The following is a 17,344-nucleotide window of genomic DNA, read 5'->3' as shown; positions in this document are numbered from 1 at the left end:
TGGCTCCCCGTGGAGACAAAACGGTGGTCTGCCGTTGTAAACACGGCAGACCGCTGTTCTGTCAGTAATGAACACAGGGATCCTGTGTTCCTCTTATTTAGGAACATAGGTCTCTGTGTTCATTCAGCAAGCCCATCCCCCACACAGTTAGAAAGCACCCCCTAGGGACACATTTAACCCTTTGATCGCCCCTGGTGTTAACCCCTTCCCTGCCAGTGTCAGTACAGGGCATATTTTAGCCTCAGAACCTGTGATAATATGTGTCCTGGTTTAAAGGGATGAGGTGGCAACCCTAGTATAAATACTTTTTCAAGGCACTATATGACATCATCCCAAAAGGAGAGAGCCACCTCGCGCCTGTCAATTGGCAAAACGTCGAGTGGGAGATGGTTAAAGCCCTTTTTATAAACACAAAGAAGTCAGAGGGGAATGTTTTTTTACTCAACAAAAGTGGAGCTACTCTTTAAGTATTTTTGCAGTTGAACCAACTCCTTCTGTGTTTCTGTGCTTGTGCTTTATACAGGATCATCTAATGTTTACTGTTTGATCAGATACGTTTTTAGTCAGTATGTATATTGCAGGTGAATTGGTCACTGTGTATCGCTTAGAGGAAAGCTCTCCAACCATCCTGAACAACAGCATGTCATCCTGGTCACAGAGAGGGCTGTGTGCTAAAATTGAGTTTCTGAGTAAAGAACAGATGGGAGGCGGATTAAGGCGAGCTGTGAAAGTGGCCTGTACCTGGTCTGAGAATGACATCCTTAAGGCCGGACATTTCTATATCATCAAGTCATTCCTACCTGAGGTGGTAAATACCTGGTTAGGGGTGTACAAAGAAGATACTGTCCTTCATCTCTGCCTTAAAGTAAGTGTCTGTATTTCCTTTGGTTTATTAGTGAGGAAAAAGAGCATTGAAATAGTCCTTTTAAAAAGTACACTTTGATTTGGGTTTTCTTGCTGTTTTATCTATGATGACATTAAAGCAGAGTTCCAGCCACCTGTCAATAAAATAAGTCACCAGCTACAAAAAGTGTAGCTGCTGAATTTTAAAAAACAGCTACTCGCCTGTCCCACAATTCAGCGGGGCATTTAGCCCTGCCGTCCTCATCCTCTGTCCTCCCTCTGCGGTGCTAGCATCTTCACTATGGGCACCCGGCTGTGACAGCTTGCGGCTTCACAGCCGGGTGCCCACTGCACATTGCGAATGGTGGATGCAGTCTTCTGGGACCTATCAGTGTCCCAGAAGACTGCAGGGGGAGGGAGGAAGGAGAACTTCCGTTGCCAATCGCGAACGTAAGTGGAATGCGGGTACCTGTCAAAATCGGGTACCCGCTCCTCAAAAGTGCCAATTGTGCAAGAGGCGTGTGGGATGGGTCTTTAAAGTGGAACTTCCCCTTTTGGGTGGAGTTCTGCTTCAACTGTTAATATACCGTCCAGAGAACCAAAATGTAGATATTTTCTTCAATAAAGTGGCACTTGAATGTGGCTTAGATATAAAAGACCATCTATGGGCAAAACTTTAACCCATTAAAGTCTAAGTGTAGCTAAAGTTGCAAAAAACTAAAAATCTACACAAGGGACATAACTTGGATTATAGGATGTGTCCCTTGTGCTGATTCCCCTTTTAATTTAAATCTTCCTCTACCCTCTTAGCTCTAACCCCCGCCACTGTAATCTTCCAAAGGGGGGGGGGGGTTGATACAACTAAGGGGCTGTCACAGGCTCTCTCATCAGAGAGACTGACTATGCCTTTTTCTTTCCGCCCAGCTGCGCCATTCATGGAAGCTGTATTACAACATCTATGCATTCAACATGATCTTTAGTATGTATTGTGGACAGGTAGATGATTGATAGTTCATCCCTCTCTATTCAAAGATACTGTTTCATTGAAGCTGTAGCATTATTTCTATGAATAGCAAAGCTGGGAAGAAAGGGCGGGCATAGTTATGCCCCTTCGTTTTATTATCCCCTGCTGCACTGGAAAATTGTGGAATTGTGGAATTGCGGGGGGGGGGGGGGGGCGAGGAGGAGAGAGGTTTGACACATGGGTATAGGAAGACAACAAAGTAAAAGCAGCACAGGGGACATCCTACTAACTGTAAGTTATGTTCCTTCTGCAAAACCTTCTGTTTTTAATTTTACTTAGGCTGTGGGTTTTTTTGGGTGGTGTTTTTTTTTTTTTTTAGTATTTAGGGAAGCATTTTATACTCCTCCCAAGTCCAGGTCTGTGTTCCTCACTAGTGCCATGTCTAAGTGGGGGGACCTGCAATCTAGCATTGCAGATGTGCCAATGCTGGCTGATATATATCCACCTCCTACTCCATCTTCTGATCCTGAGAGGAGCCCGCGGCTTGACAGCCAAAGGGAAACTTCCATTTCTCTTTCATTCACTAACGGACACAGCTCCATGTCTTCTAGACCCTTGGGCTTATGCTGCGCTCTCTTCAGGAGTAGGACTAGGCAGAAACAATTTTGGCTCTGCCCCTGAGGCAGTCCCAGGGGTATACCATCACTTCCTGCTATAGGATTTCATTTTTTTCTGCCTAGTCAGGAGTAAGGACCTGGCTCTCTGCTGGGATCTGGGGTCCTGGCATTTTTTCCTTTTTTAATGGAAGTTTTTTCCCTTTTCTTTCTTATTTTTGTTCCTGTGTGAACCACAATCAACAGCCGGACTGAACGACGCACTGGATATCCTAGATCCTTATGGTCTTCCCAGTGTGGCCTGCGAGCGTGACCCAACTATTAGCTCCACGCTAGGTTGGCAGCGATATAGCCCCACTAGACGGGGGCTGGCCGGCGAGTGAAACGCCTGGTGAGGTCGCATAGCCCTGGTCACAACAGCAGTCACGATCAGAGTCGCAGCGTACCTCAGGCTGCAGCACCCCCATTCCAAGATGGTGCGATGGACTGCTGGGAGTGGTGCCCACCTGATGCCAAGGTGTGGTGAGTATTGTCCCCCCTCCTTTCTCTGGGAATTGCTGAGGTGGTCGTGGGCCCTCCCTGGGGTTGGTAGGCCCCCCCCCCCTGTGTCCTTCCTCCCCTCACATTTTCCCCCCTCTCCCCCCTCTGTGTCATTCCTCCCCTCACATTTTCCCCCCTCTCCCTAGCAGAGTTTCCCTGTGTTGATCACCCTCACCTGCCCCCCTGTTCCCTCCCCTTAGAACCCTTTTGGGGGGCACAGGTTTTTTTTTTTTTTGCGACGGCCCCCTTTGGGGGTGCCTGTACCTTTGGTGCTGCGGGTGGGGGGGTTCCCTCCTGGTGGATTCTTCTTTCCCTGGGATCCAGTGGGGTCCTGCGTGGTGCCTCCATTTTGCCGTGGATGGTGTTCAGGGGCTTCAGCGGCCATGTTTGTGTTGTCCAGTGGCCATGTTTTGGGTTTCCCATTGAAAATAGTGGCGGCCATTTTCTTGTAGTCCAGTGCGGTGATGTGATGAAGGGGCCTCTAGTGTCAGTGTCGGCGCTTCCTCTTTGATCGCATTGTGGCAGGCTGTTTAGTGCTCTCCAGCTCTGGGGTGGTGAGTTCTAGTGGGTGTGCGATCCTTCCTCTGCTATATACAGCGCTGTGGGTGCACTGATTCTTGTGGTGCTTCAAGCGGTGTGTGTGTGTGTGTGTGTGTGTGTGTGTGTGTGGAAGGGGGGGGTTCTTTCTTTTTATTAAACTTTTTTTTTTTTTTTTAACTTTTTCTTAAAATAAAAAATAAAAATAATTTTTAGTGCACAGTGCGACTCCGATTAACCATGGAGCCTCTGGATCTCGTGTATCACCACCTGACCTACTCCTTGAGGCTGGGGGACCCTCTGGGTCTCAGTCTGCCCTGGCGGCCATGACGGTGGCCCTGCAATCACTTGTGTCAAAGGTTGATATGACCCTGCAAAGGCGGCCAACCAAAATTTGCCCCCCCCCCCCCCATTCGCCTGTATCACCTGTCTCCTCAGAGTCTGAGGTGGAATTTTCCACTGCAAATTTGAGTCAGCCCACTGGGTCTGCGTCCACACACCCTGAGTGCTCTAACAGTAAGGACGAATCCTCCTCCTCCGCAGCTGCGCATGAAAAAGCGCTGGTGGAGGCTTTGATTGTGTCAGTGCGAGAAACTTTAAAGTTGGAGGACTCAGCTGATGCTTATTCAGCGACGCTGGTGCAGTTTGGCACCTGCAAGTCTTCCAAGGTGACAAAGGTGTTCCCTTACCCTGCCTATTTTGACGAGATTGTCACTAGTCAGTGGGATTCCCCGAAAGGCATGGTTGGAAAACCTAAGCGTTTCCCTAGAAGATATCCCTTTGAGAAGTCTGTCTCGAAGAAACTGTTCCACTGTCGGTGAACTCCCAGGTTTCCAGGCTAAATACGGCCACACTTTTGCCGGTGGAGGATTTTCCATCCATTAAGGATCCTGTGGACAACAGAGCTGAGGCTCTGGTCCATTACCTTTTCATCGTGGCAGGTTCAATGTTGAGACTGGTATTTGCTATCCCCCTTGGTATCCCAGACTTTAACGGAATGGGCAAAAATTTTACGCCAGGATCTGAAAGGGGGTCAACACCCTCCTGAGCTGGCGGATCAGTAGATCCAGGGTCTACAGTACATTTGTGATGCATCTTTGGATGCGACCCCCTTGGCCGGAAGGGAATCTGTGATGGTGGTGATTCTTCACCACATGATTTGGTTGAAGCAAGGAACCTTGTTGTAAAGTGGTCCTTTTTGCTCGTCTCACAAGCGGCCCTTTCGTCCACCTCTATTGCAGGAAAAGGGTTCAAGATCCACCCGTAACTTCATGGGAGGCTCCAAGAGACCCAGGAATGGTAAGTCAAAAGCGGGCATGACCGGTTTTGCAGACAAGCCTTCCCAAGCCTGAAGGGGTGCCCTCATCTTCATCTGGGGTGGGGGGGAAGTCTTTGCCTTTTTCCGGACCTGTGGACCTTGCTCATTCAGGACAAATGGGTCCACAAGTTGATGTTCTGTTCGTTTACAAGATCGAGTTTCGGCCCTTGCCTCTAGCAAGTTTCTTTGCTTACAACTTGGGCCTGTCTCACGATCGGCTACAGGGCCTCTATGAGGCAGTGCGGGACTTGTTAGCACAAGGAGTCATTGTACCGGTTCCAGAGTCGGAACGTTTTCAAGGTTTTCATTCAAATCTGTTTATAATTACCAGGAAGGAAGGCAAGGTTCGCCTGATCTTGGACCTCAAGGCTCTGAACCACTTTGTGCGGGTTTAGAAATTTCGGATTGAGTACATCCGCACAGTAGTAGCTTTCCTTCATCAAGGGGATCTTCTGGCCTCTATCGATCTCAAGGATGCTTAACTTCATATTCCAATATATATCGGACATCAGCGTTTTCTTTGTTTTGCCGTGGGCGAGGAGCAGTATCAATTTGTGGTGTTATCTTTTGTTTGGTCTTGCCTCAGCTCCTCTTCTCAACAGGAAGGTGCAGAGGTTCGTGTTAAGGTCTTGGGATCCTCTGGCCGACGCCCTGGTGGCCCCTTGGGGTCAGTATCATCTGATTTACGCTTTTCCTCCAACATAACTTCTGTTAAGACTGCTACGCCGAATCGAGGTAGAAGGGATTCCAGTCATTCTGGTGGCACCAGACTGGCCTCGCTGGTCTTGGTACACAGGCCTGATAAGGCTGATAGCAGACATTCCTTGGAAACTTCCTCTCAGGGAAGATCTTCTTTCTCAGGGACTAATCTTCCATCCAGCTTTACGATCGCTGGCTTTAACGGCTTGGCTATTGAAAGCCAGAGAGCTGTCGGAGTTGGTGATTCATATGCTGTTGAAAGCTAGAGAATCTACTTCCAGGAAGGTTTATCAAGTTTGGAAGGTGTAAATTACTTGGTGTGAGTCCCGGGGGGTTTCTTCCAGTTCCTTTTCTTTGTCTCGCCTGTTGGAGTTTCTACAACTAGGTGTAGATCAACATTTGGCTCTGGGCACCATCAAGGGGCAGATTTACACTTTGGCCATATTTTTCCAAAGGCTGTTGACAAAGTCCTTGGTTCACACCTTTGTGGAGGGAGTTCGCCATCTGGCTCCTCCTGTGCGATCCCTGGTACCTCCGTGGGATCTAAATTTGGTACTGTCGGTGCTTCAAAAGCCTCCTTTTGAAAACATTTGTGAACTTCCTTTGCTCACTCTGTCGCAGAAGGTGGCCTTTTTGGTTGCTATTACCGCTGCGCGTAGGGTGTCTGAATTGGTTGCATTGTCCTGTCGGTCACCTTACCTGGTGGTTCACAGAAAAAACAGTGGTGTTACGACTTGGCAGGCGTTCCTTCCTAAGGTTGTTTCAGGGTTTCATTTGAATGAAGGTATTGTGTTGCTGTCATGTCCTAAGCCAAAACATCCTAAAGAAATTGCTCTACATTCCTGGGATGTAGTCAGGGCAATCTGGGTGTACCTGGTGGTGACTGAGTCTATTTGGAAATCCGATTTTTTGTTCTTACGGATGGACCTCGTAAGGGGCAGGCCGCATCTGCTGCGACCATTTCCAGATTGATCAGGCAGACGGTGGTGCAGGCCTATTCTATTATGGGTCAGGTTCCTCCTTTCCCTTTCCCTATGAGGGCGCTTAGTGCCTCCTGGGCTTTCTGTCATCAGGCGTCAGTGGTTCAGGTGTGCAAGGCAGCTAGGTGGTCGTCTGTACACACACTCACACAGTTTTATTAGGTGGATCTACATGCATCTTTGGATGCTGCTTTTGGCTGCAATGTTTTGCAGGCTGCAGTTGCAGAGGCTCCCGCCTCTTGAGGGTGTATTTTTTTTCTGGTGGTGAGCTCCAGTTGTTTCTGGTTGAGCTCCTGTTTTACCTAGTTGCCCATGTTTAGCTTTGTTGGGAATTATATGTATTGCTGGGTTTTTCCCACCCCTCATGTTGATACTTCTTTGGTACATCCCAAGGGTCTAGAAGACATGGAGCTGTGTCGGTCAGCGAACGAAAGAGCGAACTGGATTTTTGTCTTACCGTAAAATCCTTTTCTCTGAGGTTCACTGACGGACACAGCACCCGCCCCTCTGTTGAGTTAAGTTACGTATTCTTCTGACACTGCTTGTTACAAACTGAAGTCCTATAGCAGGAAGTGATGGTATACACCCTAGGACTGCCTCAGGGGCATAGCCAAAATTGTTTCCGCCTAGTCCAGGGGTGTCCAAACTTTTTTAAAAGAGGGCCAGATTTGATGACGTGAACATGTGTGAGGGCCGACCATTTTGCCTGACATTCTTTGGACCAATAAAATTAAATGCAAATAACTATTTTATGCAAAGTTTATTGCAAACGGCATACTTTTCATTTTGTCACATGGATGACAAATTTAAACAGGTGGTAAATCACTCTGCCTTTCATATCTGAAGGCCAGATGAAAAAAAAATCCAGGAAGCTGAAATTTATGTCAGGAACATTGTAAAGTACATTACATATTATTAGTAATAAAGGTTGTCTGTCAACTTTTTAGTTCAAAAAGTATAAACAGGAACATACCACCAAGTATACATGTTGTGTTCAAATATATTTATAACTTTAGACCATCTGACCTTAACTGAGATTTTACAATGTATTCATCTCAATTCAGAGCATGTGTGCTCCCTAATCAGTCCCACAAGGGTTAACCACATATAAGCGCTATATGAACCCACCGATGATGGTTGATGACAGCAATAATAGTCATGAATGATACCAATGTAGTAAATAGAACATTGAAATGTTTTATTCAAAATCCGTTCCATGTATGTATAAAACAGCAGTACAATGATCCCCGCTGGATCCACAATTGTGAAGCCAAAATAAGGGGTTAAAAACTCAGCTTGGTGACCATCCAGTGTGTGTGAAGGCATAAAACCAGCCAGGAACAATGCAGCAGTGTTGACAGTTGTGCCTTGCTCAGGCTGTGAGGAGATAACAGAATGCCTCAATCTGGGCAGGGAAGGGTGGAAATGGGGATACACAATGCCTGGTATAGGAGGCAAGGAGGATCGCCGTCTGTGGCCGCTCCAATCTCCAAACATGAGTGCCGACTGGGAAGGGGACCCGGACGTGACGTCAGACTCTGGGGGAAGGAGGACCAGAATGAGGCTTGAACCGCTATAGAGCTGCTGGTGGTGAGTGGCATGTGTGGTGACCCATTGCAGGGGAGCATGAGGAGTTCCTGCTTGTATGGTTGTCCTGACAACTTTTCAATGTTGTATTTACTACATTGGCATCATTCATGACTATTATTGCTGCCATCAGTAATCATCATCGGTGGGTTCATATAGCGCTTATATGTGGTTAACCCTCGTGTGACTGATACTTTTGAACATCCCTCCTGGTGTGTTTTGTTCCCACACAGCTGCTACTTGACCCCCAGGTGTTATGTCAATTATCATTGAGAGGGCGCTGGTCCTGTCATACTAGCGCTGGATTTATTTGTGTTTTTTAGTGCTCCCTAATCAGGCCATGTTGAGCAAGGGATATAAAGGTGGCGAGGGCGGGCAGTGGGTGTTAACAATAGTGTATTTGCAAGTAACAGGAAAAACAGGAATTGGATGCAGCGGGCTGGGCTGGACCATCATTTTGAGTATAAGTCATTCAAAACAGTAGCATAAAATGAATGGAAAAATAACTAAAATGGCATACGTGCAGCCTGGCGGCGTTGAAAGATCCAGAGGTCCTGAGCAGCGCTCTGGGATTCACAGGTGCCATAACAATAGATTTTTTTCAAATTACCTGTGGGGCCATATTGAAACAGGCCGCATTTGGCCCCTGGGCCGGACTTTGGACATGCTTGGCCTAGTCCTACTCCTGAAGAGAGAGTAGCATAAGCCCAAGGGTCTAAGAAGACATGGAGCTGTGTCTGTCAGTGAACCTCAGAAAAGAATTTTATGGTAAGACAAAAATCCAGTTTTTTAAGTTCCTGTACAGGAATGGATATTTTTTTCAGTGGAGGTCTACGGGTCAGGTCCAACTTAATTAAAAACCATAGACTCCCTGGGGCCAGCTAAGCTTTCTCAGCAGTCCTCTAACAGGAATGCTTGATCACATTCCCTGATATATAGATGGCCACTAGAGGGAGCATTCATATATCTCCACTTAAAATGAAGTTATTAAACTATGAAATAACAAAGATGTAAAAACATACAAGTGACCTAAAAATCACTTTCTGGCAAATATTATCAGTTTACTTGGAGATAGAGGATTGCAAACTGACACGTTGCTCTTTATCTTGCAGGCTTCGGCAACCAAAAACTGCATTATTTAAGGTGTTCATTTTATGCATGGTGTCTGATTCTTTTCTGTATGATTTCTTTAAATCTAGGAAATACAGCAGCAGAGGGCGGCACAGAAGATGACATTTGCTTTTAATGCAATGAAGCCAAAATCTATCCCGTACTCTCCAAGGTACTAAATTTTTTTTCTGTTTACTGTATGTAAAGCTGCATTGTGTCTGAAAGATAAATGTGTATTTTGAACATAAATAGAAAAAAATACTATAATTGTCAAGATTACATCACGGCTGATGAATACCAAAGTAATCCTGCATAGTTACTTTATTACATATAGTTGTATAAGTTGTTAATGCATATGATAACATAGCTGTGTATGTAAATCTATAGCACTTCTATTTTTATACATCAAGGAAGTAAAAGCTGGGATTTGTAATAGCTCTGTAATTTGAAGGACTCCAATTTCTAGCATTGGCTCCTTAGAACTGTCATTTACTTATCCAGTGTTGTTCAAGGCACAGGTCAAGTTTGAAAACAGCATTCGCATCCTCTGGGGTCTGATTTTACATTAATAAAAATGGGCACCGCAGTATTTGCTTCATGCTCTACCTGTATTTTTAATCAGTTATAAAGTACAGGCAGCTGTGTGGAGCCTTTGGTGTGCCACCATGTGTTCTCTGCATAAAGCTGAACACTCCCATGATGGGAAGGGAGCTTGATCACTTGACTTTGACATTTTCATTCTGGCCTCTTCCCCCCCCCCCCCCCCTCTATTCATGAAAGAGAATGGGGCTTTGGAATTGTAAAACACTTTTTCTTTAAGAATGTGCTGTTACTTTAAAAACAAGCTTCTAGTTGTCACTGGGGATTTTTTTTTTTTTTTTTTTACATTACAGCAGGGGTGTTGAACTCAATTTCATCGTGGACCACATCAGCATTACGGTTGCCCTCAAAGGGCCGATTATATCTGTAAGATTAAGTGTCCAGAGCACCCCACGCCCCCTTACACCCTTACATGAGATGTCAAGAGCCCCCCCCCACCATCAGAAGTCAAGAGTCACCCTCCCTTCCATACATCACAATGCACCCCCTTACCTTTTGCTGCTGCCAGGAAGAAGATGCAGGTGGATCTGAGAAGAATTAAAGTACATGGTCTGGGGGAGTAACATAGGAGGGTTGGAATCAGCTTCCAGCTTCCGCTGAATGATGAGACCGGGGTGGGGGGGGGGGGGGGCAGAGACACGGTGGTGTTGCGGCTGTACAGAGAGGTGGGAGGAGTCCTGCCCTCCTCTCTGCTGCAGGCTGCTGAGAAAGGGGGTGGGTAAAGAAGAGCCTTTCTGCAGATGCACAGAGAACCGCCGGATCTGGCAAAGAGTTCTGTCCTCTCTGCTGCCGACTACAGAGACAAGGGAGGTGCTGCAGGAGAGGTGCGAGTGTTTGAGAACTTTTCTTTATGCAATCTTATTTTGTGGTAACATAAACATCTTAAAAAGCATGGAATTTACTACAGAATTCTGTTTGTCTTTTACAGGTTTCTTGAAGTGTTCCTACTATTCTGCCATTCAGCTGGGCAGTGGTTTGCCATAGAGGAGTGTATGAATGGAGAATTCCGCAAATATAACAACAACAATGGAGATGAGATTGTCCCAACAAATATGCTGGAGGAAACCATGTTGGCTTTTAGTCACTGGACATTTGAATATACAAGAGGAGAGCTTCTAGTTCTAGATTTACAAGGTGAACATCTACAGTGAGGAATGAAAAATAGTATTTGATCCCCTGCTGATTTTGTACATTTGCCCACTGACAAAGAAATGATCCGTCTATAATTTTAATGGTAGGTTTATTTTAACAGTGAGAGACAGAATAGCGACAAACATATCCAGATAAACACATTTCAAAAAAAGTTATACATTAATTTGCATTTTAATGAGTGAAATATGTATTTGACCCCTTCGCAAAACATGGCTTAGTACTTGGTGGCAAAACCCTTGTTGGCAATCTCAGAGTTCAGACGTTTCTTGTAGTTGCCCACCAGGTTTGCACACATCTCATGAGGGATTTTGTCACACTCCTCTTTGCAGATCCTCTCCCAGTCATTAAGACTTTGAGGCTTACGTTTGGTAACTAGAACCTTCAGATCCCTCCACATATTTTCCTTTACCCTTGTTGCCTTTTCCATGTGTTTTAGGTCATTGTTATGCTGGAATGCCCATCCACGACCCATTTTCAATGCCTTGGCTGAGGGAGGGAGGTTCTCACCCAAGATTTGACGGTACATGGCCCCGTCCATCGTCCCTTTGATGCAGTGAAGTTGTCCTGTTCCCTTAGCATAAAAACACCCCCAAATAATAATGTTTCCACCTCCATGTTTGATGGTGGGAATGGTGTTCTTTGGGTCAGAGGCAGCATTCCTTCTCCAAACACTGCGAGTTGAGTTGATTCCAACAAGCTCAATATTGGTCTTATCTGCCCACACCACTTTCACCCAGTTCTCCTCTGAATCATTCATATGTTCATTAGCAAACTTCAGATGGGTCTGTACATGTGCTTTCTTGAGCAGCGGGACCTTGCGGGTGCTGCAGGATTTCACTCCGTCATGGTGTAGTGTGTTACCAATTGTTTTCTTGGTGACTATGGTCCCAGCTGCCTAGAGAGCATTGACAAGATTTTCCTGTGTAGTTCTGGGCTGATTCCTCACTGTTCTCATAATCATTGAAACTCCACGTAATGAGATCTTGCATGGAGCCCCAGACTGAGGGAGATTGGCAGTTAGTTAGTGTTTCTTCCATTTGCGAATAATCGCACCAACTGTTGTCACCATCTCACCAAACTGCTTGGCGATGGTCTTGTAGCCCACTCCAGCCTTGTGTAGGTCTACATCATTAGACAGCTCTTTGGTCTTGGCCATGGTGGAGAGATTGGAATCTGATTGATTGCTTCTGTGGACAGGTGTTTTTTATACAGGTAACACACTGAGATTAGGAGAGCTCTTTTAAGAGCATGCTCCTAATCTCAGCTCATTAGCTGTTTAGAAGACACCTGGGAGCCAGAAATCTTGATAATTGATAGGGGATCAAATACTTATTTCATTAAAATGCAAATCAATGTATAACTTTTTTTGAAATGTGTTTTTCTGAATATTTTTGTTATTCTGTCTCTCACTATTAAAATAAACCTACCATTAAAATGATAGACTTAGCGTTTCTTTGTCAGTGGGCAAACGTACAAAATCAGGAGGGGATCAAACTATTTTTTCCCTCCCTATATCCGGTTCTTGATAGATAGATAATATATATATATATATACAGTGGGTACGGAAAGTATTCAGACCCCCTTAAATTTTTCACTCTTTGTTATATTGCAGCCATTTGCTAAAATCATTTAAGTTCATTCTTCTTCCTCATGAATGTACACATAGCACCCCATACTGACAGAAAAACACAGAATTGTTGACATTGTTGCAGATTTATTAAAAAAGAAAAACTGAAACATCACATGGTCCTAAGTATTCAGACCCTTTGCTGTGACACTCATATATTTAACTCAGGTGCTTTCAATTTCTTCTGATCATCCTTGAGATGGTTCTACACCTTCATTTGAGTCCAGCTGTGTTTGATTATACTGATTGGACTTGATTAGGAAAGCCACACACCTGTCTATATAAGACCTTCCAGATCACAATGCATGTCAGAGCAAATGAGAATCATGAGGTCAAAGGAACTGCCTGAAGATCTCAGAGACAGAGTTGTGGCAAGGCACAGATCTGGCCAAGGTTACAAAAAGATTTCTGCTGCACTTAAGGTTCCTAAGAGCACAGTGGCCTCCATAATCCTCAAATGGAAGACGTTTGGGACGACCAGAACCCTTCCTAGAGCTGGCCGTCCGGCCAAACTGCGCTATCGGGGGAGAAGAGCCTTGGTGAGAGAGGTAAAGAAGACCCCAAAGATCACTGTGGCTGAGCTCCAGAGATGCAGTCAGGAGATGGGAGAAAGTTGTAGAAAGTCAACCATCACTGCAGCCCTCCACCAGTCGGGGCTTTATGGCAGAGTGGCCCGACGGAAGCCTCTCCTCAGTGTAAGACACATGAAAGCCCGCATGGAGTTTGCTAAAAAACACCTGAAGGACTCCAACATGGTGAGAAATAAGATTCTCTGGTCTGATGAGACCAAAATATAACTTTTTGGCCTTAATTCTAAGCGGTATGTGTGGAGAAAACCAGGCACTGCTCATCACCTGTCCAATACAGTCCCAACAGTGAAGCATGGTGGTGGCAGCATCATGCTGTGGGGGTGTTTTTCAGCTGCACGGACAGGATGACTGGTTGCAATTGAGGGAAAGATGAATGTGGCCAAGTACAGGGATATCCTGGACAAAAACCTTCTCCAGAGTGCTCTGGACCTCAGACTGGGCCGAAGGTTTACCTTTCAACAAGACAATGACCCTAAGCACACAGCTAAAATAACGAAGGAGTGGCTTCACAACAACTCCGTGACTGTTCTTGAATGGCCCAGCCAGAGCCCTGACTTAAACCCAATTGAGCATCTCTGGAGAGACCTAAAAATGTCTGTCCACCAACGTTTACCATCCAACCTGACAGAACTGGAGAGGATCTGCAAGGAGGAATGGCAGAGGATCCCCAAATCCAGGTGTGAAAGACTTGTTGCATCTTTCCCAAAAAGACTCCTGGCTGTATTAGATCAAAAGGGGGCTTCTACTAAATACTGAGCAAAGTGTCTGAATACTTAGGACCATGTGATATTTCAGTTTTTCTTTTTTAATAAATCTGCAACAATGTCAACAATTCTGTGTTTTTCTGTCAGTATGGGGTGCTATGTGTACATTCATGAGGAAGAAGAATGAACCTAAATGATTTTAGCAAATGGCTGCAATATAACAAAGAGTGAAAAATTTAAGGGGGTCTGAATACTTTCCGTACCCACTTTATATATTATTTTTTTCCCCTTATCTGGGTGGCATTGCTGTGTATGTTTTTTTAAAATATTTGTACAGCCAAACTTGGGTACACTTTCTAATAGGCCTAACAGTTGTCTTTTTTTTTTCTTATTTTATTTTTTTTTTTTTTTTAGGTGTTGGAGAGAATTTAACTGACCCATCAGTCATCAAATCTGGCGAAAAAAGGCAAGTTGTACCCATTTGGTGAATTTATTTAAATTTTCAGACTTTTCAGTGTTATCCATAAAATATAATTTAACAGAATTTTATATTACAATGTTACAGTACTTACTGTAAATTAATAGTTTTTGTTCATCAGTCTTGTACAGTACAGAGCAGATATTGTTTGTATGATAAATAGTGGTTTAAATTTTATTATGGTAATCTTGGCTTAGCGATGATTTTTTATCCCTTGTATCACTGGGCTCCTTGGTTCAAAATCCCAACCATGACACTATCTGCATGGAGTTTTTATGTTCCCCCTGTAATTGCATTGGATGGCTCTGGGTACGGTACGCTGGCCCCATCCCACACTCCAAAATTAATCCTGGGAAGTTAATTGTCACCTGTCTCAATTTGCCAGAGACTGATGTAAATCTTCAATATATAAATCGCTGCATACATTGCCAACACTATGCATAAATACATGTATAAGTGTATTAATGTTGTACATGTAAGTTGCTATGAAAGCATTAGTTCAATACAATTGTGCCTACATCACGTGACCGGTATTGACAGTGTGCCTTCAGTTCATCTACATACCAGCAGTTACACTTATTGGAGGTAGTAAAGACAGCCTAGCTAACTCAAGGTGATTCAAAACTTAAGTGCTTATACCTTGTGCTTATGTCTGTTACTATTTGAAATTTAGAAGAAGAAAATCCTTGCTCTGGAAACTTTGACTGTTAGAACACCAAAATAGGAACTTAGAAATCCAGTCATAAAAGCATGATCTGATCTTTGAGCAGTCTTATCCCTATTCTCTAAACGAATATTCTATTAAAATGCATGCTATTGTTGCCCGTGTACCCGTTAATGGTGTACAGCAGTGGAAGAGCAGCAATAATAGCTTGATTAAAATAGTAATTGACCCCAAAATTTATACTTGCCCAAAGACTTGTGGGCTCAGTTTGTTCACTGCTGCCCTTAACCATTGCAATTGTAGATCAGAAGTCTGCCAATTCAGGGGGTGACAATCCTCTCTTGTTTTGACATCAGCTGAAAAGCCTGTCAGAAGCTGGAGGGGACACAGAGCAGCAGCATCTGGGTGCCTGAGTCACTGTGGGTGCATGCTTACAGGCACTGCTACATTGGGGATAACTGTGCTGTGTGTGATCAGCTATTCAACTTGGCACAAGTCTTGGGTACACTATAGTTAGTGCCTCAAGTTTTTTCTTGCATAAAGCAATGTCCCCCCATAAGAGGAGTTGGGGGGGGGGGGGGGCACAGCAGGAAGGGGCACAAGTTTGCTGTTGTCAGGATTGGAAGATTTTAGTCGTCCTTCCTCTGTGTTTACCTCCCTTGAGAGGCCAGAGGCTACTGGCCAATCTGAGCCATTACATTTGACAGGCATAGTAGCCACAGCTAGTGCTTCTGTCTCAGCCTATGTCATTAAGGACGATTTGGCATCGGCTTTAGCAGGCCTTGAGGGTAAAATTGCTGGCATGATTGCTTCAGCATCACAAGGAGGTAGGAAGCGTGATAGATCCCCCTTACCTGAGCCCCTCCTGTTTTAGTTCAGGATTGGGCAGAGGATGTGGAAGAAGTAGCTGTAAATGGCTTAGAAGAAAGCCAAGCAGAGGATTCCATTTCTAGGGAGTCAGGGTCTGGGGAGCCATTCTCGGCATCTCAGTCCCAGTGATTTCTCTTACGTCCTCCGACAGTCGCCGCCACCTCTAAGTCATCACTATTGGGTATTGACTTCCGCTCCGCAGGAGTAGCTAGGCATAAGACTTAGTAAAAAGAACAAAGACATTTGCATATACACACCCATAGAGGCTGTCCCACTGGTCAATACCCCCCTGCAGTGAACACTCCCAACTTTTTTCTGCCTAGCGTCAGGAGTAGTTAGGCTTCCCTGTGCTGGGGCTACAGTCTCAGCCTTTCTATCTTTTTTCTTTGATTTTCTTTGAAAATGTCAGTTTTTTCTTTGATTTACTAGCTGTTTATTTGTCAGCTTTAGTTTTTTAGTCGGTTCTTCGGATGAAGATGGATTCATACGGAGCTGGGAATCAGACTGACCGCCCTGGTTCTACAGGGCAGAGGGTCAGAGGGACCCCCAGCCCGCCATCGAGCGTTCAGCCATGGTTCGTCCGGGCATTATGAACGACCCATCCCTGCTCGCAGCAGGGATGCAGCCGTGAGGTGGCTACCTCACTGGACACATCTGCGATACTGCGGTGTAATGTCCTTGGCAAACTGCATTCCCTGTTAGATGAGGACAGCGGCTTTCCGTTCTGAGAGGCTCCCCACGCCATCTGGTACAGGTAACTACTTCTGTGTGGGGCCTCTGTCTGGGGTGGCAGTCCTGTGTTGCTGTGTGTTCACCATGTTTGTGCCGGTGTGGGGCTCCCTGTTGCGATCCCTGCGGGGGTCTTTGGTACTTACACTGCGCTATGGTGCTGTGTGTTTGTGGGGCCCCTTTTTCCCTGTGTCACTTAGGTGTTTTCACTGGGGGTGCAGGCGATGTGTGTGGCGGCCGCAGCGGGGAAAAAACGTGCTGTCCGCCATCTTTAATATGGTCGGTGGTGGCTGACGCCTGGCAGTGTGGGGGGCTTGCTGCTGTCACACTGTTGTGGGTCGTGGCTGACGCCTGGCAGTGTGGGTGGCTTGCTGGCACTTTGTTTTGGGTCGGTGATGGCTTATGCCTGGCAGTGTGGGTGGCTTGCTTGCACCCTGTTGTGGGGTGGCTGGCTGCGGTCACCCTGTTGTGGGTCAGTGGCTGAAGCCTGGCAGGGTGGGTGGCTTGCTGGTACCCTGTTGTGGGGTGGCTGGCTGCTGTCATCCTGTTGTGGGTCGGTGGCTGATACCTGGCAGTGTGGGCGGCTTGGTCTCACCCTGTTGTGGGTGGCTGGTTTGCTGAAACATTGTGGTGGGTGGCTGGCTTGGTGTCACCCTGTTGTAGGTGGCTTGCTTGTTGGAACACTATGGTGGGTGGCTGGCTTGGTATCCCCCTGTTGTGGGTGGCTGGCTTGCTGGA

At 45.7% G+C, this 17,344-nt stretch overlaps 1 protein-coding gene across 1 annotated transcript in view; it reads left to right on the top strand.

Annotated features, from left to right (window-relative positions):
- LOC309553129 (transient receptor potential cation channel subfamily M member 7-like) overlaps positions 1-17,344 on the top strand; it is a 250,318-nt gene that overhangs the window by 206,082 nt on the left and 26,892 nt on the right. Inside the window, exons 34-37 of the mRNA XM_082254029.1 lie at positions 582-865; positions 9,282-9,364; positions 10,721-10,926; positions 14,280-14,331. Coding sequence (XP_082110155.1) covers positions 582-865; positions 9,282-9,364; positions 10,721-10,926; positions 14,280-14,331 — 625 coding nt within the window. The remainder of the gene's footprint in view (positions 1-581; positions 866-9,281; positions 9,365-10,720; positions 10,927-14,279; positions 14,332-17,344) is intronic.

Source organism: Pelophylax lessonae, assembly GCF_965119305.1.
Source record: "Pelophylax lessonae genome assembly, chromosome: 4".
Taxonomy (NCBI): Eukaryota; Metazoa; Chordata; class Amphibia; order Anura; family Ranidae; genus Pelophylax; species Pelophylax lessonae.
Note: the sequence above shows the minus strand (reverse complement) of the source record. Positions and strands in the feature narration are given on the sequence as shown.